General features: G+C 37.7%; 2 protein-coding genes and 1 non-coding gene across 8 annotated transcripts; 1 reads left to right on the plus strand and 2 right to left on the minus strand.

Annotated features, from left to right (window-relative positions):
• The first annotated feature begins 2,403 nt into the window (after window positions 1-2,403).
• On the plus strand, window positions 2,404-4,914 carry LOC148934125 (uncharacterized). Its single transcript, XM_089062197.1, has one exon. The coding sequence runs from the start codon at window positions 2,404-2,406 to the stop codon at window positions 4,912-4,914; it is 2,511 nt and encodes an 836-aa protein (XP_088918323.1).
• On the minus strand, window positions 2,791-2,897 carry LOC148934126 (small nucleolar RNA R71). The gene has a single exon (XR_016134801.1). It is a non-coding gene; the product is annotated as a small nucleolar RNA R71 (small nucleolar RNA).
• Window positions 4,915-9,184: 4,270 nt separating the features above from the next.
• On the minus strand, window positions 9,185-17,171 carry LOC125223215 (uncharacterized). Of its 6 annotated transcripts, none has more exons than XM_089065383.1 (6): window positions 16,719-17,170; window positions 15,072-15,128; window positions 14,927-14,972; window positions 14,409-14,496; window positions 14,207-14,299; window positions 9,185-11,409 (listed from the first exon to the last, which is right to left on the minus strand). In XM_089065383.1, the coding sequence occupies exon 6, from the start codon at window positions 10,931-10,933 to the stop codon at window positions 10,148-10,150; it is 786 nt and encodes a 261-aa protein (XP_088921509.1). In that variant the 5' UTR covers window positions 10,934-11,409; window positions 14,207-14,299; window positions 14,409-14,496; window positions 14,927-14,972; window positions 15,072-15,128; window positions 16,719-17,170; the 3' UTR covers window positions 9,185-10,147. The 6 variants fall into 6 exon arrangements, 4 of the variants coding, with proteins under 4 accessions (XP_088921509.1, XP_088921516.1, XP_088921513.1 ...); XR_007176680.2 differs by lacking the exon at window positions 9,185-11,409 and adding an exon at window positions 12,364-12,910 and having other exon boundaries at window positions 16,719-17,154; XR_016135636.1 differs by lacking the exon at window positions 9,185-11,409 and adding an exon at window positions 12,833-13,740 and having other exon boundaries at window positions 16,719-17,156.
• Window positions 17,172-22,942: the final 5,771 nt, after the last annotated feature.

Consider the following 22,942-nt stretch of genomic DNA (forward strand, 5'->3'; position numbering starts at 1 on the left):
TCCTAAATCACACATTGCATGCTCGATTTTCACATCTCCAATTGTTATGGGTAGGGTAAACATACCTGGGTCGGCTCTCTTGGGTGGTAGTTTCTCCTGTACAATGGCTGACGCTATTCCTTCCACCATGATCTTTCCATCCTCCTGGGCCTTTCCGGCTATAAACTCCTTTATAAACTTCCTCAGAGGGGGCAATCTCACGGCTTGGAGGAATGGTATGGTGACATCCAACTTCCCAAAGATCGACATGAAATCCACAGGGTTTTCCTTCTTCCTCTTCGTCACAAACCGATATGGAAACGGTTTTTCTCCCTTAGCCTCCCCAGTCAGTTCTTGTGGAATTTCCTTTGGTGCCTCCTGGGTTTGAGGTTCCGATGTGGGCATTGCTCCTTCCGGTTGCTCATTTCCAGGTTGTGTTTCTCCCTCCTTTCTTTCCACAGTAGGCTTCTCGTTTAGAAAAAACGGATCCTTGATGTGAATCAAATTGTAGTCCTTATTGTAGTGTTTTAACACACATTTTTAGGTGAAAAATGGACTCATTTTGATATATTGTAGGACAAAAGACCAATCCATAAGAGAGAGGAGGAAGAAAACAAAGGTCCAAATCTGATCAGTAATCAGCCCTGCAATATTAACTTAAAATGCTTCTACAAGTCCACCATTCCATTCACCTTCGAAAGAGCTTCGCGTGGATACCTCGCACGCCTCAATCGGAGTCCGGATGAAGAAGATACGGCTGTTTTACGAAGACTGCGCAATGCAGTGCAAAACGCGCGACCGGGCGTCAAAACGCGCGACCTGATCGAGAGTATGACAAAACGCCCGATCGGGCGTTTTTTTTAAGATGCAAATCGCCCGACCGGGCAAATGCTACTGGGCCTGTTTTTCGGGCCCTAACTATTTAAATAGCTAGGGCACGACTTCCAATGCATCTTTTGGCGGCTGGAGGCGATTCTTAGAGAGAGAAAGAGGCTTGGAGTCCATTTTTCGGAGGAAGAAGAAGAATCTTGAGGCTAATTCTTCCCTAATCTTGCCCATATGGTAGCATTTACTTGTTTTCTTGTATTGTTGCCCACCATGAGTGGCTAGATTTTAGGGATTACTCCTAGTTTGTTAGGGAAGCTTGTAAATATGAATCTATGATTGTGTTTTGATAGATTTCCATGTTTTGGTTCTTGTCTATGTGTTTATTTCAATCCGTGTTGGGTTTTGCTAGCAAACTTAATCCGGTAAAGGCCTTAACTTCAATGTCTCTTTAACTTGGAGTAGGGAGCTAACATAGATAAGGAACCCTAGGCTAAAACTGATCAGGGGATAGTCCGGGGTGGATCTTATGTGTTGAACGTTTGTAGAAGCCAATCTCGAGCTTACTATGCGACTGTAGGAGTGAGGGGTTGGTGAGTAGAGCCTAGGAGACGTGATCAGCTTATCCTAGGTGTAAAATTCCACGATCAGTGATCAGCTGCGTGAGAGTGTAAAATCAACACGATCCCGATAAATATTGAGAAGTAATTAGACTTTAGGATTCATATGAACAAGCAACCCGAAACAAGCTAGGAGTAGTCTTCCCTCTTTATCGTGATTCCCTTGTTCTTTTTCCTTCTCGTTTCGTTCTTCACTCGCCTCTAGATCAAAAAAACCCAAAATTAAATTATTTTACTGCTTTTTAGTTAGATTTACTAGTTTTAGCAATTAATCTCCTCCCTGTGGGTTCGACACCTTTTATACTGCATTGCACGTCTGTATACTTGCAGAGGTAGTATTTTTAGGGATTTATTACTTGTTTTGTGTACTTAAATTGCACCCTAAAAATCACAACAAGTTTTTGGCGCCGTTGCCGGGGAGGCGTTAGTTGTTAGAACTTTGTGTGTTTTCTTTTTTTTAATTTTCTTAGTTTTATAGGTAGTTTAGTTTAGTTAAATTTTTAGTTTTTTTACTTTGTTTTCCACAGGGTGCCCGTAATCCGTGTGTTTCTTGTGCGGATATTATATCGTGGAAGGAGGACGGAGCTTGTGTGGAAAGCACGTGATTAGTGGTCATCAAGTTCTGAAGCAGTTGACCGTTTCTCAACGGTTGGGTAACGGATGGCTTGACTCCCACTCTTAGGATTTTCTGCTAGAACACTTCTTTACCGCACACACGATTATTAGGACTAATCCCGGAGTTGTCGAGGTTCTCGCTTCCGGTAGAGGGGTGACATCGTGCCAACTTAACCCCTTATTTGCTTTAATTTGTGTTGTTGTGTTGTGCTTGGTATTTTCTGCTTGACAGGGGTTCTAGTGTATGTTTACACGATCAAAGGGTCTAGCCGAGTTTGGTACCTTGAGTTCAGTGAGACAAAGACAGAGAAGGTTTGATTCAGAAAGTTCAGATTCAGAGAATACATTGTTGTTTGTTGAAAACATGGATGGTGGAGAGGGAAATGTGCCACCGGAAGAAAAATTTGGTGATTTTTTCCAAGAGGCCAATGATCATCTAGATGCCTTTGCATATGCGCCGGATAATGTCAACATACCTCCTCACTACATTGGTTTGATTACTGAAAGATCTCAGTTTTGGGGGAAGAGTAATGAAGACCCCATTGCCCATCTGAATTTGTTCTATGAGCTCACAAGTAACTACAAGCCGCAAGGAGTGCCACATGATTCAGTCAAGAGACTTCTTTTTCCTTTCACTCTACGGGAAAAGGCACGTCTATGGTATGATTCTTTGCCGGGGTACAAGATTGCCACATTTGAGGAGCTCAAGAAGAAGTTCTTGATTGAGTTCAATTCTGCCGAGAGGTTGGACAAGCTTAGAGAGGCCATCCACAACTTTAAACAAGAGGATGATGAGACCTTCTCGGAGGCATGGTATAGATTCTCTGACTTGATTCGAAAATGCCCAAGTCATGGTATGGCTCCAAACAAGGAGTTGCACAAGTTCTACAAAGGTCTAACTTATGAAGATATGCGTTGGATCAATGCCGCGAGTAAGGAAGACTTGTTGCAGATGTCTTTTGATCAAGTGAGAGAGCTCTTCGAGACTCAAGCGGCGGCACAGAAGACTTGGCATAGCTCACGGAGAGCTAGTAAGAAAGCGGAAACATTTGGTGATAGCTTGCGTGATGAAGAGTTGGCCTTGGTGAAAGGCCAAATCGCGAGCATCCACACCCAAGTGGGGGTCCTATCTAAGGCCTTCACATCCATGCGATTGGGTGCTCCCTCCACTGTTGCCATTGTGAAATGTGGAGTTTGTCATGGGGATCACCACACTGATAAGTGTCACCTTGTACAAGAAACTGACGATGTGAATTATGTGGGAAACCGCCAAGGATACAATCAAGGTCCGAATCAATCATATTTCCAAGGCAATCAGTGTCGCCAAGGGAACCAAGGAAATCAAGGGACTAGTGGAAATTGGAGGCCAAATGCACCTCCTGGGTTTGAAACAAAGAAGCCCGAGGTTGGAGACCCATTAGCTGCCATCTTTTCCTTCATGTCTGAGAGCAAGAAAGAAAATGATCTCTACCGGAAAGAAAATGATCAATTCAAGAAGGATGTAGTAGAGAAGTTTCAGCAAATGGATGCCACCATGAAGAGCATGCAAACCCAAATTGGGCAAATTGCATCGGCTTCGAACACAAGGCCACCTGGAGGCCTACCAAGTGACACAATTCCAAATCCAAAGGGAAACGTTGAGCATTGCAATGCTGTGATACTGAGGAGTGGAAGAGAGTTAGGGGCAACCTCAGTTAGTCCAAACACGTTGCACGCAGGGGCGGACAATGTGTTAGGTTCACAAACCTCGCACGCAGGGGCGGACGAGGTGAGTGAGCAGGCCACTGCGGTTGCACATGAGTCGACAAAAGAAGGAAAAGAGATTGCATCTGGCTATAGGGATTCTAAGATAGGAAGCTTCATCAATTCGGCTAAGAACAAAGAGAAGCTAAGTCCTGCAAGAGACCCAAAGAGCCCCTACAATTTTCCCGAATACCTCCCACCACCACCTTTCCCCCTTGTTGGAAAGAAGAAGCCTCAAAATGTTGAGTGGTTGAAAGAAATCTTGAAAAAGGTGAATGTTGAGGTATCCCTTATGGACTTAATGGCTAATTTCCCAAAATTCTTCACTTTGTGTAAAGAGTTGATCTCAAAGAAAGGAAAATTGCCTAAGGAAGGAATGGTGCAAGTGAGTGCACAATGCTCACATATCTTGACTGGGCGAATACCTCCAAAAATGCAAGATCCTGGGAGTTGCCATATATCATGCGAAGTAGAAAATAGGCAGTTTTTGAGCTGCTTACTTGATCAAGGATCTGGCATTTCATTGATGGCTCAAAAGACTGCAGATGAAATTGGTCTTTTAAAAAGAATGAAACCGGCCAACGTCCACCTCCAGTTAGCTGACCAATCCATTATCAAGCCTAGAGGAATCGTGGAAGATGTCCTCGTTAAGGTTGATAAGTTCATTCTGCCTGTGGACTTTATGATTTTGGACATGGAGGAAGATAAAAACATGCCTATTCTATTTGGACGACCATTCTTGGCCACAGGTGACGTGACTCTCCATGCTAGAGACAACACTGTGACTTTTAGAGTCAATGGAGAGGAGGTAACTCTCAAGGGGGTAGGGGCCACAAGAAAGCCCATGGACTTCAATGCTTGTTCTAAAGAAACCCCAAAATTTGAGTTGAAGCCTCCTAAAGACTTCAAGTTTGTGTTTGTTGGAGAGGATGAGCCGCTCCCAATTCTCATCTCCGCTCATCTCAAGCCTTTGGAAGAAAAAGAGCTCGTGGCATGGATGAATAAGCACAAAGGAGATCTAAAAAGATTCAAATTGAATGCCTCTAATGGCGTGAGTGGTAGAAATGGGAAGGAGAGCCATAATGGTCATCCTAATGAATGGAAGAGTTGCGATGGTGATGGATATGGGTGAGTCAAAGCACCAAAGAAAGGTCTAGCCAAAGACGTTAAAGAAAGGCGCTAGATGGGAGGCAACCCATCAAATGTGGTTTGAGTGTTTATTTGTTTAGTTTTTATTTTAATCGCGAGGGTTTTCTTAACTCGGTTCTTTCCCTCGTTTTTGATCTTGAACCGAGTATTGTAAATAGTTTGTTGTCTAGTTTTGTTTTGTAGGAATAAGGACGAGCTACTTATGAGGAACCAGCCGAAGGAAAGAAATACCCGACCCGCCCACCCCGACTTAACATGATTTGAGGGAGTCTTCTTAACCCTTTCTTTACTATTTTTGTCCTTTGCGTTTCATGAGTATGCACATTGAGGACAATGCATGATTTAAGTTTGGGGGTGTTCGCATGCTTGCTTGATTAGTGTTGATTTTGGCTTAAATTCTTCCTATATTTGTGTATAAGCATGCTTGATTTTCTTCCTTCGAATGTCACTAGGCACATCGTTTCCTTTAGGATTTGTTGGTGTGGACTTAGTTTTACTTAAGAGTTGGGCCGCGGAACCTTTCTTTCACTTATTAACCGCTTGAGAGCTATAACTTCCATATTTCAATCAAGTGAATGTAGTGTCCTTAGGAGTCCGATTTCTTGAGCTAAGGAGAGAGGATAATTCCGGTTTTGAAAAATTGATGAAAAAAGGGCTTAAGGTTGATCTTCTAAACTTAAGCTTGATGAATTGTGAACTTGTTTTTGTTGATGCATGAAAATGATTAGGCAATAGGACGTTAAGCCTCACATCCATATTATCACATGCCTTACCCTTCATAAACCCCTAGTGAGCCAATTTTGAGCTTTGAAGCCTTATTTTTTGTTGAAATTTTTGAGTCACTAAATGAGCCTATGTTATTTTATCATTTGCTAAGCCTTAATTGATGGTCCCTTTCACCAAGGTTAAAGAGCTAGCACATCTTGGGAGGGTTTGTTGTGTGACAAGAAAGGGCTTGTGTTTGAGCCATTAGGTGGTAAATGATGTTGATAAAAAAAAAAAAAAAAGAGAAAAAAGAAAGAAGAGAAAAAAAAAATAAAAAAAATGAATAGAATAAAAGGCAGCCTTTTATGTTTGAAAAAGCCAAGGCTTAAAAAAAAAAAAAAAAAAAGAAAAAAAAAAGTGAAGTGAAAAATAAAAATAGAATAAAAGTGTTGGTTTGTTAGTTTTGAGAAAATGAAAAATATCAAGTTTGGGGGCGTGTATTGTATTGTATTTGAGATGTGAGATGTGTAATGGATGTGCTAGAACTTTAAACTTGGTGGTGAGTCACTTAGCCAAATATGATCCCACCTTGACCAAAAGCCCCATTACAACCAAATGATCAAAGTCCTTTGATTTGTGCATCACAATGACTTGTTAGTGGTAAGTTTTGTTTAAGTTTGGGGGAAACACCTCAAGTACCTTAAGAAAATAGAATAGCCGGAAGAACTCCTTTTGATGATCTAGTTATGACGGTTTGAGACTCTCTAGGCACTACCCGAGCATAAATTGGTGTAGTGGAGTGACAAGCTCTTAGGTGGTTGGTCGGTTGATCGGTGCACATTGCATGTTCTAAAGTCCTACTTGCGAGTGAAGGCGGGGTCCATCCAATAAGTTTCGAGGACTTGTGTGGGTTGGTGTGATATGAGAATAAAGATTTCTAGGTCTACAAAGTGCTAAATTGTTAACTTGCTCGGGACGAGCAAGATTTAAGTTTGGGGGTATTTGATGTGAATCAAATTGTAGTCCTTATTGTATTGTTTTAACACACATTTTTAGGTGAAAAATGGACTCATTTTGATATATTGTAGGACAAAAGACCAATCCATAAGAGAGAGGAGGAAGAAAACAAAGGTCCAAATCTGATCAGTAATCAGCCCTGCAATATTAACTTAAAATGCTTCTACAAGTCCACCATTCCATTCACCTTCGAAAGAGCTTCGCGTGGATACCTCGCACGCCTCAATCGGAGTCCGGATGAAGAAGATACGGCTGTTTTACGAAGACTGCGCAATGCAGTGCAAAACGCGCGACCGGGCGTCAAAACGCGCGACCTGATCGAGAGTATGACAAAACGCCCGATCGGGCGTTTTTTTTAAGATGCAAATCGCCCGACCGGGCAAATGCTACTGGGCCTGTTTTTCGGGCCCTAACTATTTAAATAGCTAGGGCACGACTTCCAATGCATCTTTTGGCGGCTGAAGGCGATTCTTAGAGAGAGAAAGAGGCTTGGAGTCCATTTTTCGGAGGAAGAAGAAGAATCTTGAGGCTAATTCTTCCCTAATCTTGCCCATATGGTAGCATTTACTTGTTTTCTTGTATTGTTGCCCACCATGAGTGGCTAGATTTTAGGGATTACTCCTAGTTTGTTAGGGAAGCTTGTAAATATGAATCTATGATTGTGTTTTGATAGATTTCCATGTTTTGGTTCTTGTCTATGTGTTTATTTCAATCCGTGTTGGGTTTTGCTAGCAAACTTAATCCGGTAAAGGCCTTAACTTCAATGTCTCTTTAACTTGGAGTAGGGAGCTAACATAGATAAGGAACCCTAGGCTAAAACTGATCAGGGGATAGTCCGGGGTGGATCTTATGTGTTGAACGTTTGTAGAAGCCAATCTCGAGCTTACTATGCGACTGTAGGAGTGAGGGGTTGGTGAGTAGAGCCTAGGAGACGTGATCAGCTTATCCTAGGTGTAAAATTCCACGATCAGTGATCAGCTGCGTGAGAGTGTAAAATCAACACGATCCCGATAAATATTGAGAAGTAATTAGACTTTAGGATTCATATGAACAAGCAACCCGAAACAAGCTAGGAGTAGTCTTCCCTCTTTATCGTGATTCCCTTGTTCTTTTTCCTTCTCGTTTCGTTCTTCACTCGCCTCTAGATCAAAAAAACCCAAAATTAAATTATTTTACTGCTTTTTAGTTAGATTTACTAGTTTTAGCAATTAATCTCCTCCCTGTGGGTTCGACACCTTTTATACTGCATTGCACGTCTGTATACTTGCAGAGGTAGTATTTTTAGGGATTTATTACTTGTTTTGTGTACTTAAATTGCACCCTAAAAATCACAACAATCCTCTGTTAGAGTTTGTATACTAGAAATCACGTTTCGAGTGATTGAATACTGTAAAACTCTTATTTTATTTTCCAATAAATAAAACAGATTATTTTTGTCATAATGTTGTTATGTTTTACATTTAATGGATGTTAATGCATGTTTAAATGTATAAGTCAACTTAACAAAGTCTAAGTCTTTGTTTTAGTAGACCGGTTGTGGGCGTCGTCCACTTTAAGGTAATACGGTCAGTTCTAAACAAAGAAAAAGATGTATTTCACAACCTAGATGGAATTTGACTATCCATCGAGAAAGGTTGCAATGTCAGTCCGCATATTTTTAAGCCTTACTGAAATAAGATGACATTGGTGTGGTATAGCACTGAACGGATCTAACAGCAAGACTTGCCTTAGGCTATCTACTGAAAGGCGAGGTCTTGATAAATATTTATTTCTTAATCAATGTAGGTTAGCATTGAGCATACGGTATTGATTGTGGACTACTTTGACTTATCAAATGGTGCGGGTTTTTCGTAACCCAATGATCCTGATATATTGGGTAGTGGTGATCAATATCTAGCGGTGCTAGGATTGCTATTATATTGAATCGTGCGCGAGCTGAGTCTCGTTTGATAATGTCCTCAAGAGGAGCGCGAAACAAGGTTTTATTATTCGGAACCTAGCTAGTTGGAGTGTGATTACTCTATGAATAATAAATAAGCGTTTCATGCTAAGTCCACTCTTGGAATCAATAAGAAGTTAATTAATTAAGTCAATAGCAGACATTAATTAATTAATGGACATTTTAATCTTAAGCACGTGAAATGAAAGATAAACGAAAACCCGGATTTCTTGTAATTTCGGATTTGGATGGGGAGAGTTCAATATTACTTCTGTAGTGGCTGCTCGTAATATTCCAATTATAACTTATATTAAATTGTGGGTTCAATTTAATTAGTAAAAAGTAAATTGGATGAGCCCATATCCAAAACCTTCCATAGATCCCTGTCTGGGCCCAATAGGAACTTAATATAAATAGGAGAATAAAGGAGACAGAAAACACAATTTTTCATCATTGTAATTTTCAAAAATTCCCCTCCCCAGCTGAGGAGATTTTCGAATTCCTCTCCTATTCCAAAAAGGATTTCTTTTGTCTTCTTTATTTAAGTCCTAGTATTCTAGTAAGATCAGCCCACACTGATATTGGGATACAGTTCGGGAACCAGAGAGAAGATTTGTGGTCTAGTACTCAAAGCGTCACGTGGAGAAGAAGCTAGCCATCTTCAATTCTTTGGAGAATTAATTAGGTATTTTTCTGCTCCGTAGAAAAGCATGTTTTAGGTTTCAATATTCTTAAAGCATGATTGATTCAAGTTGTAAGCATGATACATGTGATATTTACGCGAATAGGTTTTGTCTAAATAATCTGCTAAATAGATCTGATTATTATGTGATTGATTTATTGTTTTAAACGCTCCGCTTCCGCTGCCAGTTCCATCATCCTCTATCTGAGGCAGAGGCCTCTTGAGTTCTTCTGCTGAGATGGTGTCGCCCAGCACTCTTTCTCTACTAGACTCCGCAACAGGGTTCTTGAGTTGAGGTCCATTGTAAGCTGTTCCGGACCGCAGTGTAATCTTGCTCACATTTGCCTTTTCAGGTACATGGACTGTAGATGGGAGTTTGCCTGAGTTCCCTTTCATTTCACCCACCGAGTTAGCAAGCTGGGCCAACTGCCTGTTCATCATATCCATATTTGCCCTATGCTCCTTCTGGGCACTTTGCATTCCTTGCATTGTTTCATTACTGGACTGCAAGTCATTTTTAATGCTTTGCTGCGAGGCAAACATCTCCCCCATCATGTCCTCCATAGACCTCCTCGACTTGTTTGGCTGATGGAATTGGTTTGAGCTCTGGTGCTGGTTATACTGAGGTGGTGGGTTTGATTGGTAGCCTGAGAAATTTTGTTGGTTTTGGTTCTGTGGGTACTGGTTATACTGGGCAGGAGGGTTATACTGGTCGTGGTTGTGCTGGTACTGACTTTGGTTTTGGTGGTGGGTGTTATGTTGAGGCCCTGGGTTAAATTGGTTCTGGTATTGGTTCTGGTTCTGGGTTTGGTTGTTTCGCTGATGGGGTGGCACATAGGTAGGGTTCGGGTTCAGGTTTTGAGAGTTTTGGTTCTAAGGATGCTGGTTTCTTCCTACCCAGTTATATTGGTAGTCAGGGTTTGTTGGGCCACGGTTGGGATTTTGGTTCGGGTGGGGGTTGGGTTGATTTGGAGCCTGATTTTGGTTCTGATTCTGATTTCCATCTCCCCATCGGAAATTTTGGTGGTCCGTCCATGGTGCATCCCTTTGCTTCCCCGGAATCCAATTGCCGTTGGAATTGTAGTATCCTGCGGCATTTGCTTGCTCCACATCCAGCGAGTTGTCCGGCTGATCATATGGTAGTGCTGGGGCTTCTTGGCCTCCAGTCGGAGAAGGTGGTGGAGTATTCTGCTTGATTGCAGTCAGCAACTCCTTCTTTAATTCCTCCATCTTCAAATCCATCCGTTCCTCCTGGTCAGTAGCCGAAGCACTCGCTACCCTTTCTCTGTTGTACCCATCTCTCGCGTTGTCGTACGTCTTCTTCGCATTCAACAGCTTGCGTAACACCTTTTTGGCTTCACTTACTCTCAACTGGGTGAAATCACCTACAGATGATGAATTCGCCAGATCCTTGGTTTCCTTGTTCATCCCCTCATAGAAGGTGTGGTGCACCTCTATCTCCTTCATGCGATGGTTGGGGCATGACTCCAGAAGGCTCATGTACTTCTCCTTGTACTCGCTCAGGGTTTCATCATATTCTTGCCTTATGCACGATATTTTCCTCTTTAATGCGCTTGTCTTTGAAGACGGGAAGAACTCGGCTAGGAAAACTGACTTGAAATCGGCCAATGTATTGATAGAGTCGGCTGGCAGGCGCATGAACCAAGTGTTGGCCTCTCCCTTTAGGACAAAAGGTAGAGCTTTCAGTCTATAATCATCCTCGCTCGCTCCTGCTGGCCGCTTCTGCGCCTTAAAGATTTTGCAAAACTCATTTAAAAATTCGTATGGTCCCTCGTAACTCTTCCCACAGTACGTCGGTAGGATTGCAATCACATGGGGTTTCACATCACAGGCGGTCTGGCCACTATGGCTTGTGGGGGATCTCCGTCGGCGTGTGCGGTAAGTGTTGCGAGCTCGGGATCGTCCTCACCTTGGTCAGCCATTCTCACTAGTGTTCTTACTGGTTGGGGTGGAAGCTCCGGGAGTTGGTACTCTAGCTCCTCTTTTTCTTCGTCGCTACTCGTGCCTAGGTTGGACAGTGCTGTCGACAGGCCAGAACGAGTGGTAACGAGTATTGTTCCTCGGGGAAGTATCCTTGGTCTCCACTGGCCAGGAGCCGAGCCACTTCTCATAAACTGAAAACAAAAAGAAAAGGAAAATTATAAACAATATGTACACCAAAAAAATCACACACAATAACAGGTATGAACGCCATCCATCCCCGGCAACGGCGCCATTTTGAAGGGTCTGTTCAGGTACATTCCTCGGGTTTTCGTATGTAATTTTGGAGTGTATCCAACTGATCAGGAAGAGATTCCCGACCCAGCTGAGTCGTTGGTACGACAACCGAGACCTGGCTTCAAACAAGTTTCCTCAACCCACTTCTACTGATTAGTATAATGGAGGTAAGTGTCGAATTCCACGAGGATGGACACGTTTTGATAACTGCGGTGACTTTCCTGGGTGTTTTTGGTTAGCTACCACGCTTAGGTTGAGATTTTACCTAGACAAGAAATAAAGGTGGTATTCTACTGACTAGTAGGCGTGAAAATAACAGGCATGTGGTGGTGTTCGTGAAAGTAGGGGACAAGGTGTCTCAGAGACATATGGAAAGTAGACAGTTACTAAAAGAGGAAAATTAGACAACAAGGTATATCTGATGGCTGGGGGCTCTCTGACAGGTCTGGATAGTATAACTGAAAAGTAGGGAACAAAAGCAAAAGTAACTTAAAGGTAAAAGTGGTCCAACTAAAGTTAATTTTGACGTTTTCTTCTTCACCAAGTATTGACAAAAATCATATGAACACAAACACCATAACTAAACTTCAGATTCATAAATTCAAACTCAAGATCCATCAATTAAAATGCTCAAACTTAAATTAAACGGTGAAACTACAACTTTACTTCTACTGACTGACATACAAGGTGGTAATCACAGCGTAGAAAAGAAACTCATGCACGAAAACTTGACTAAACATAGCTACAACTTCGAATCAACAACTCCAGATAAGAAAGCACTCAGAAATTAAAAGCAATAACTAGATCTAACTTTCATAGGCAGAATGAAGCAAACTCGAACCAAAGCGACATGCGAAATAGAAACTTTATAACGTAAATGTTAAAAAAATAACAAAGTACTTCAAAAGAGCAACAGCGATGAGTGTTTGCAACTAAACCAACGATGAAAACAAGTAAGGATTAAACTAGAAAGCAAAGTAACGATTGTTTGGCCACTTCGGGCGACGATACTACAACACTACTACGATAACTAGCTGGAACGGCGGACTGAAGGAACTGATCTTCTCGAGAGAATCTATCAATATATAAAGTGACAGTTTTTTAGACTGCCACCTGTCACTTTTTTAGGCGGGAAAATGAAGTTCTGTGTATTTTTGTTTTTATTACTTTGCTTCTTTCACGTGTGTTTGTTACTGTTTTTACACGAAATCTGAAAGCAATTTATGGTTCCAAGGTTTGTTATTTTGTTTTTTTTTCCGTTTTTTATCTATACTTTTATTGGTATGTGCACTTAAACCTATTCTATTACAAATATAGAGATATCAAATAAACTTATATATTCATTTTTGAAAAGGGATTGAGATACATATTTACTCCAGATTCCAATGCAATAAATACCTGAACAAACATAAAAACAAAATATTAGTCTGAATACATTTAGAACCTGAACAATAGGACGAAGAAATCTCATTTTTTGAACCAAGCATCTTTGCAAAACTCTAAAGAAGAATTTATTTTGATGGATTTCGACCCAGAGAAATATGAAGAATTCGTTTATACTTTAATAATTGACAGAATCTTGATTTAATTTAAAATTTAAAAAAATACTGAGAGAGATTCACATTTTCTACCAATGCAATTAATACCTGTGATATGAATAGTTAGATAATAAAATCACATATTTATAACATAAAAAATAAGAGAGGGGGGGGGGGGGGGCAGGTTATTAAATGGAGAACAAAAGACTACAAAAGTCATTCATGCAAATCAATAGCACTTACTTTATCAGATTCCAATGCAAGGTCTCATTGAACAAAGTTAAAAAACGTGTTAGGTTCTATATTTAAAATCTAGATTATAAGTTTAAAAGTCTGTAATGATAAACTTTAGTATTCTATGAATAGTATTCTATGAATAGTATTCTAGATCATGAAATGATAAGCAGTTATAGAAGTTAATGTGCACCCATTAGGGCTAAGTTCCTAACCTATTTGTGAACATACTTTATATTATAGATTAAATAGAAAGAATGTGCAGAATTGTAGTAAGCATATGATTAATATTTTTGTATTAATCATAGATGATAGAATGTGTAGCAGTCATAGTATTAAAGTAAAAACAATTAAAAAGCAAGAATTACATGCCTCTTTTTAAAAACTAAGTTCAGAATCAGTAGGAGTAGGCTTTGTTGCCTCTCACACTTGCCATCTCATCTTTTTCTTTTTTCTCTGTAATAATAATACTCTGTTTATTAAGATGTATACTAAGATTTACTTCAGCTAATAAACTATTCCTTTTATACTTTACTAACCGTAATATTATGTTTCCAGGTGGTTGTAATAAATTCTATATATTAAATGTAATCGGTTTCCAACTGACAGACTATACTAAACTCTATTTATTCTAAGATTTACTAAACCTTTTATATAATACATATTTAATATTTTACTAATCATAATAATATATTTCATGAATGATAATTAATTTCTGATTCTTTTTTATTGTGTTATTTGGAAGGTCCTTTCTGTGATTATGTTTTTATGGGGAACATGCATACTTTTGGAGTACACAACAGGCCCACCTTTTATTATGTAAGCCCACGTTTTTTCCTCTATAAAACCTACTGATTATCCTTCCAAAATTACTATCAACTGAAACAAGCAAATGAAATATTAGGTAGTTCAGCCTTTTTACCTCCACATTTCTTTCTTCCCAAATTTGTTCTCTTTTCATCTGCTTCGAATAAATCTTCTTCATTTCATGATTTTTAGTGGCTTCCTTTCAAATCTGCAATATTCAAAAAGTAGCATTGTTGAATAATTATTTATTACATTGCCAACATTCATATGAACTGAATCGTGCAACTGTTTATTGATCTTAGCTTCAGACTCTTTACCTTATTGTTTTATGCGTTTTGAAACACACTCTTGATCCTCTGTAGTGGATGTTTTTCGTTCTATGTTTGTTAAATTTTCTTCTCAAACCTGCAAGATACAAGAAAAGTTAGCAGCCTTAACATATCAATCTTTTGTTTTTGTTTTCTCCATGTTTCAGCTAAGTGATTCTTTCCTTTTCTGTTCTTGCTTTTTGATGTTAAATTTCAGTTTCGAATACTCATTTATTATTCTTCTAAAATCATTTACAACTGAATATTGATCTTGGCTTAGCTTCTTTACCTTATTATTCCTGAGACTCTTGATCCCACTTTAATGGATGTTCTTCATCCCATATAAAAACAGAAATTTTGGTCCTCAAACATGCAAGATACAATAATAGTTAACTGCATAGTTAACATATCTATCTTTTTTTTTGTTTTCTCTATGTATCAGGCTTGCATGAAACCAGATATTGTGCAACACTTCAGTACTTTTCATATCCTTGCCATTGGAGGAGTAAGAATTCATTAGAACTCACTTTTTGCATGAATGCATATCACATGTCATTTTTGCACAGTTTGTTCCTGCAGTTAAAATGTGAAATTATTTGTTACTTTCTGTATTTAGCTGCATGTCGATTCAATATGAATTTGAATTTTCAGTTCCTGTAAATATTCACTGACCTCATATTTTAGTTTATATGCAATCTTTGTTCTTTTTATGTTCATTAAGATGATTCCCTGCAATAAAAATTCAAGTAGCATTCAGTATCTTAACATTGAAAGCAATAACTTAGTCAATAGTTCTATGAAAGTTGTTTTATCCTTTTTTTGGCAGCAATGTTACTTGCTGATTCATATCATCACCTAAACAAAACATTAATTGCTTCAAATACTGCATATGCATTAAACAATTGAGTGATTTGAATATTTTTTTTGGCAGAAAGCACCAACTGAAGTAATGGCACCTTTCATTACCATGATCGTATGGTAAGTTTACTAATTTCAGCACATTCTAAAACTGATGTTATAAACAAAAAATCAGTATTATAGTAAACTATCTAAATGAAACAGGGTCCTTTAAAAGATCAGTTTAATATAAAAAAGATGTATTCATTCTTGGAAGTTTTTTTTTTTTTTTTTTTGGTTTACAGGGCACCAGGTTCCAAGCATCATCTCCAAAGAATTCATGCTAGAAAGTTGGTTTTCTACTTTGGGAAGGAGTGATTTTCTTCATTAGGATTTTTGTGAGGGCAAACAATCTCAGAAATAAGACTACCAGTTACCAATATAGGATTACCATGGTTGCTAAAACAGGAAGTTTTAAAGTGACTGACTGTAAATTCCAATTTTGCATGTTTCATGTAAGACCCTTTAGGAAAACTTTTCAAAGCTACGGAAGAATCATTCTTTGGGACTGAGAGGCTACCAATCTATTAGGAAAGTGTTTCTGATGTTGTTTCAGTAAATTAGGTATATATCTTAAGACATTTTATATTTGATTCTAAGTTGTAAATTTTTGTATTTTTTTGGTTGCAAATTCGTGCAACTGATTTTAGCAAGTAACAATGAGGAGAAGCTATTGAGACACTAAATATGAGGCTTATAACATCTGTATATCACATTCACCAACTGAAAATCTTATCTTTAATGCATAGTGAATTAGCTTTTAACATCCATATTGAGACCAAACTGATCAAAAAGTTTTATATATCAGTAAAGCAGGCTCATATATTGCAAGCATGCATCAACCTATTTTAAAATATACAAATCATGCAAAGTAAATTATTTGACTTCAGAATTAGCTTATGTTTTCTACAAAGACCCACATTGAACCAAAATGATCAAATTATCATAAATATTAGCAAAGTATGCAATTCAAGAAATTTTTGAATTACCTTTAATGCATAGCTTCAGTTTTAGTTTTTTTGTACTCAGAAAAATCAGATTGTTGTTTATTAGTATTGAAGTATTGCATATATATTAAATTACTATTCTAATGTTGAGTAATTACTAAATTACCTTGAACGCAAAACACCAAATTTAGTCTTTTTGTACTACTTAAATGTCTTTCTCTTCCTATGCAGAATAAGAGAGTAAACTTTATGAGTTAATTAAAATAAACATGTTGCAGATACAAATTAAAATATTTTATAGGTTATTACCTTTAAGACTGAAATGTAAGTAGTATTTAAAAACTTAATGGTACTAAAAACTTAGAACGACACGTTCAGTGACATTCAGTTTGTATAAAATAATAGTACATGAAAGATGTTGGAGTATAAGTAAATTTCGAGGATTGGAGAAAAAATAAATTTGTTTGGATTTTACCTTAAATCAAAACCGTCTTCGATCTAACCGAATAACTTCTGAACGCCTTGAATTGGGGCTGGGGTTTGCGATTCTATACTGTCGTCGGTTAAATTGAATAGCTTCTGTTAGACGTGGATAAGCCTGTATCGGCAAGAGTTTGCGCAGGCAGCGTGGATAAGACTATGCTGGCTAGGTTTTGTGCCGGCGACGTCGGCGCTTTGGTTGTCGCCGCTAAAAATCGGCGGAGTAGGGTAGAAGCTTTAGAGTTTGTGGTGAGACGACGCTGTTTTGGCAAGGAGACATCGCGATTCAGTCCGTTGTGGTCAGATGTCGCAGTTTACATCTGTTGATGGCGGCGATTCAGTCGCCGGAGCTGAAGATCGCGGAGTCTTCGAATTTCTAGGGTTTGTGTGTGTCGGCGCTGCTGAGGAGAGAAGAAATGGTGAAAAACTGTATCTATATGTTGTAATAATCAAGCTTAGAAATTCCTAAGTATGATTAATTTAATTAGCTGTAATCTCTCATTAATTTAATCTGCTGCAAAGTGTAATTGTTTTAATTATTCATTAATTGGATTAGAGTTGTGGGCCATTTTGTGTATATGACGTTTGGGCCATGAGTATTGTTTCTTTGGGCTATTGCTCTTATATAGTATTTTTTGGGACAGATACTTTTTTGGATTGTTTGGATATTCTAATTCTAATATAATTATAATTAAATTCAAAGATTAATTATTTTATTATTGTAAAATATATTTCTATTTTTGTTTTATTTTACATAAATTTAAATTTGAATTATATTTTATTTATTTTGGTCGTACTAATAATTATTTATTTTTTTGTAGTCGATGTGGGTGGATCAATTGGAAGTCATATTATTTATGGCGAACATAATTCATATATTTGAATCAGAATAAATTTGTTTCGTCAATTTTAAATTGACATGGAGGATTTTTAATCACTCTTTCTTTTAAATATCAATATTTTATAAATGCATTTAGAAATGCCACATTTTCATGAAAGACGTTTATCTTCAACTGATATTCATATGTTGGAATATAAGTTTCTTAACTAAATTTTTATTAATACTCCCTCCGACCCAGAAAAGATGTCACACTTGTGGCGGCACAAATTGTTTGACAGAAGCATTATATATTTTTGAGTTAATAACGTTTTAGAACTAAGTATGAGTAACTAAGTGTTGCTTTTGTTTAAAAATCGTTTGGGCCTTTATTTTCGGCTATTGTAATGTATCTGAGATTGGGCTTGGCATTTTATTTTTTTTGGACTTTTCTTTATAATTGAATTGGATTGTGAGTTAAATTTAATAAAAAAATCATCGGCCCCTTTGTCAATTTATGTCTTAATTTAGAAAATTTTGGATTTTTGTAATGAAATTGTGCTTTTATGTTGTAATTGTTTTGTAAATGTGTTAATTCTCTCTAATTTTCTAAAATTTGTAAATAATTATTGATTTGTGATTTTATTATAGTTAATTTACTTTTATTCATCTAATAATAAATTTTTTGGGGTAGTTGATATCGGTGGATCCGTTGATATTCCCATTGTATATATAATGAATTTACACATTCGTTTGTGTTTTCTATATTAATTTCCAAATTATTTAGTTATATACTCTTATATGATTAATAAGATGTTACTATTCTTTACTACTCTCTTTGTCCTTCTATAAGCTAGACGTTTTTTTTCGGGCTTCGACTGTTGTTTTGCGAAGATAATAATAAATATTTAAATTGAAAGTGGATAGGAAGTAAAGTAAGAGAGAGAATAATACAGGAGAGAGTCATATTTACATTATTCTCTTACTTACATTACTTTCTCTTCACTCTAACTATTTTTCATTATTTTCGCAAAACAACGGCCGGAAAAAACGCCTCACTTATAGTGAGACACATAGAGTACATTTGTTTCATATAGAGCATCCTTAACCCCGTCCCGGATTTGGGCCGCAAGTCCCTCCACGTCATCATTCCCTCAAATTAGGGGTTCCAGGCCACAACTCCATTAATCCCGCAGGCCACAACTCAGACCACAACTATTCATTTGCACTATTCACAACTACAACATATTTTAATCGTAAAATAGAATTTGAACAATTAAAACCGGGAAAATTCATTGTTCAGTCAAAAAATAGAAAATTAAAAATCCGAGGAAAAAATTTTACAAATCCTAAAAAAAAAATTATTAAGACCTAGAAAATAAAAATTACATCCTAGAAAAAATATTAAAATAATTTAGAGGATAGAAATGGAGAAATTGGTGGAAGAATGTTGAAGAAATGGATATAATAAAATGGCAACAAAATCAAAATAAAAAAATAAAAATAAAAATTTTGGGGGTTTGCGGCCTGTCCCGATGCATATAACCCTGAGCCGGGCCGGACCACGGGAGCGGCCCAGGGACGGAACTGTGGCCCCGGGACCATCCCGGGCCATGACTCTCCCCCCTCCAACGCTGAAATCGGGCCGGGACTCGCGAGTTGCGGCCCGGCCCAGCAGCGCTAATGATGCTCTTAACATCCACATAATTGCACTTCATTTCTAATTTTTAAAGTTGAAGAATGATTTTAATTGGTTCATCAAAGGATTTTACTTTTAACACGTGAATTTAATTACTTTATAATACGATTCTAAATTCTTTAATCCTTAGTCGCACACCTCCTCTTTGTCATTTAATTTATTTTATTTTATTTCACTCATATAAAAAATTTAAACGGTATATAATCGTTTTGGTTTATATGAAATGTTTCAAAAGAGTAGGTTGAGAGAAGTACATTTCTCTTTTTATTATTGTTTATAATTTTATAAATACTTATTAAAATATTTATTTTAATTAGCACTATAAACATAATTATATTATTGTTATCCCTTTTTATATTTTAATATACTTACCTTAGAATTTATCTTCATTATTTGAAAATCTTATAGCCCGTGCATAGCACGAGTGGTAAAACTAGTTCTAACTAAGTGTGGTGGCTGGACTTTTGAGGCGAACGCTTCTCTCTCTCCAAGTGGCTTCTTTTATAGGGAGGCTTGCCCTTGCTTTTAGGGTAGACTTCCTTCAAGTTTTGACTTTTATGCCCTTGTTAATGATCATCCCAGCTATCATTCTTCTCCATCTCGAGCCTTTTCTCTGGCATGCATCCTGGTCAGTATTGCACCCTTCTAGCGCCCATTTCACTTGCGTCACCTGAATCGTCTCCTACTGACTTGGATCCTTTAAACCTGCACACTTGAGCAACTGTTTTGCAGATAATGCATACATTTCACGACATACTGACCAGTAACCAAGGCTTAGAATACGACTTATCAGTAGCCAATTGCATTATTCAACTACAAAGAAAAAAAATTTTGGGTAAGAAAAGAGGAAACAAGGGAGGCCTGGGAGTAGGCGATATCCTAATTAAGAACGCCTCTCTTCTTTTCAAATGGTGGTGGAGTTTCGCTGACAACCGAAGAACACTTTGGAAAGAAATTGTTGAATCTAACCATGATACCATGTATCTTGAGGATTTTCAAAGAATGAATAACAACAACCGCTCATGTGTGTGGGGGCAGATCACGGACTTTAAAAGCTTTAGCAAGGAAGTACAAGAAGTGGTTACGAAAGGCATTCGGAAGAAGATTGGCAATGGGGCTCACACGAGGTTTTGGTTTGATCATTGGGCAGGGGTGACAGTCTTCGACTTAGCTTTCCCAGGTTATTCATGCTTTCTGCACAAAAGCAAGAGCTTGTTCGAGAAATGGGAATATGGGTGAATGAGGAGTGGAGATGGGCCTTCCAATGGAGGCGAAACCTTTTTGCGTGGGAAGAAGAATCCTTGAGAGACCTCATCAACATCGTGAATCTTACAAAGCTGTCGGAAAACATGAATGACAGGAGGGTGTGGTCGAGTGACTTATCAAATTCCTTCTCGGTGTCTGATTTTGGTTTGCAGGTTAACAAGATCATGGAAGAAGAGAGCTCACCACAAGTACCAGGGAGGCTCGCATGGAGGAACATTGCTCCACCTAGAGCACAACTTCAAGTGTGGTTTCTTCTTCAAGGAAAAATCAACACTAAAGAGAGGCTATTCAGGCTTGGAGTTGCTAGAATTGAGGATGATCGATGTACTTTGTGCAAAGAAGAGACTAAAACGGTTGAACAATTGTTTTTTGTGCTGCACACATTCGAGCGATCTTTCGTATCACTGCTGCAAATGTTGGGATATATCTTTTTGTCTTCCCAGAGACCCAAAGACCTGCCTGCTTTCTTGGGTGGGTACTCCGTTCAAAAGATTTGATAAGCGTTTGTAGGCCATGTTTATGTCGTTGTGTGGACAATTTGGGATATTAGAAACAAAATGGCTTTCCAAGATTTCAAACCTAACTGGGAGTTTGAGAAGAAGCGACTCTTCTGGCGCCTTGGAACTTGGACGAAAGGATGGTGCCCGAATTTTCCCCTTCCACCGGGGCTGCTAGTGGATGAGTTGAAGGTTGTCAGAGGCTGGGCAGGAACAGGAACTTCACGAAGAGGTAGGTTATGCTGACTTTTAGTTGAGCTCTAGGATCTTGTTGTTTTTTCCTTCTTTGGTGGCTTTGTTGTGGATTTTGGCTTGATGAGGGGATGGTTGGTTTGTTGCTTTGGTAGGGCTGCTTTTAGATTGCTTTTTGCTTGTTTTGGTTCCTTTATCTGATAGGTAGGGGGTTTTGTTTTTTGGTGATTTTGCCTTTTGGCTTGCCTTTTGTAGCTCGCCGTTTTGTGGCTTGAGCGTTTGCTTATCATAATTTTTTTTTTATTGATACAATATGAATTTGTGTATTTGAAAAATACTTTTTCTTCTCACTCTAATTAAGCATCCCTTAAGAAAAATGAGTTGTGAGTTCAGGATATAGTTCAGTTGTCAATATAAAGGCTGAAAGATGAAAATTATAAGTTTTATTTAGGACTAATTAAACATTTAAATTTTTAAGTGCAACATATTTAAAAAAAGTTTAATAATATTGCTCATTTATTCTCATGGTTATAGTGATTCAAATCCTTAGTAATACAGTGATTGTTGGAGTGAAGAATGAATTTGGATAAGAATTGACGTAACATTCAAAAGCATTTTAGGACAGGCGTAGGGATATTTGTGTTTGTTCACTTTTATGCTATTGGAAGATTATATATGAATGAATATGCCACTTTTGTTCCAACATGATTTAATTTAAAGTCGAAAAATCTTTATGAATAAACCCGACATTGCAATCCTACTCGGCTACGCCCATATAACACTGATGTCTTTTCTAAGAAAAGATTTTTAAAAATTATGCGACATGTTCTTACCATCCATATGGATTCATAAACGCTTTTGATATATAAAATACTCAAACAATAATAAGAAAGTTTGTCCACAAAACAATAACTTTAGAATTTATATATAGACCAAAAACTAAGCCATTTTCGAATAAATAAAAATTCTTATTACAAAATACTACTACTACTATTTACTAAAACATTGAAATTTTTTCTATAAAATAATGTTTTTTATAGTGACAGACCAAAAACAAGCCACATTTCGAATAAACAAAAGTTGTTATTACAAAATAATATATTCCCTCCGTCCATCAGAGGAGTTTCATTTCTTGGCGGCACATATTTTAAGAAATTTAAAAAAAGAAAGCGAATAGAACAAAGTTAATGGAATATGAGTCTCACTTGTATATATTAGTTTAAATGAAATGTGGGTGGAATGATTTAGTGGAATGCGAGACCCTACTACCATTAATAGTAAAAATAAATCGGGACTCCTATTTACGGATGAACTAAAATGGAAAAACGGAACTCCTATATACGAACGGAGAGAGTATTAACTTAAACATTGAAAAAATCAAATAGGCAAGAAAAACGACTTAGTAATGCACTTCGAAAACATATTACTCCTTATGTTCCATTTTAGATGACATGTTTCTCTTTCGCATGTGTTTTGGAATAAAATGATACTCCCCTCCGTTTCATAGTAGTGGAAGCATTTTTTTCCAACACGGAGATTAAAAAAAAATGTGTTAAATGAGTTAAGTAAAGGAAGAATAAAGTAGGAAAAGAAAAAAGGTAGAGAGATGAAGAAATGATAAAGTAAGAGAGAGTAAAGTAAGGATAAAGAAATATATTGACTTTTACTAAAAAAGAGAAATGACTCAACTACTGCGAAACATATCAAAAATGGCAAAATGACTCCACTATTATGAAACGGAGGGAGTA

This window comes from Salvia hispanica, chromosome 1 (genome assembly GCF_029641045.1).
Source record: "Salvia hispanica isolate PSC_SH4W2 chromosome 1, Shi_PSC_v1, whole genome shotgun sequence".
Lineage (NCBI taxonomy): Eukaryota > Viridiplantae > Streptophyta > Magnoliopsida > Lamiales > Lamiaceae > Salvia > Salvia hispanica.

Bases quoted from the DNA above. Each gene is read 5' to 3' on its own strand.
- LOC125223215 (XM_089065390.1), bottom strand. From the start codon at position 10,933: ATGCGCCTGCCAGCCGACTCTATCAATACATTGGCCGATTTCAAGTCA.
- LOC148934125 (XM_089062197.1), top strand. From the start codon at position 2,404: ATGGATGGTGGAGAGGGAAATGTGCCACCGGAAGAAAAATTTGGTGAT.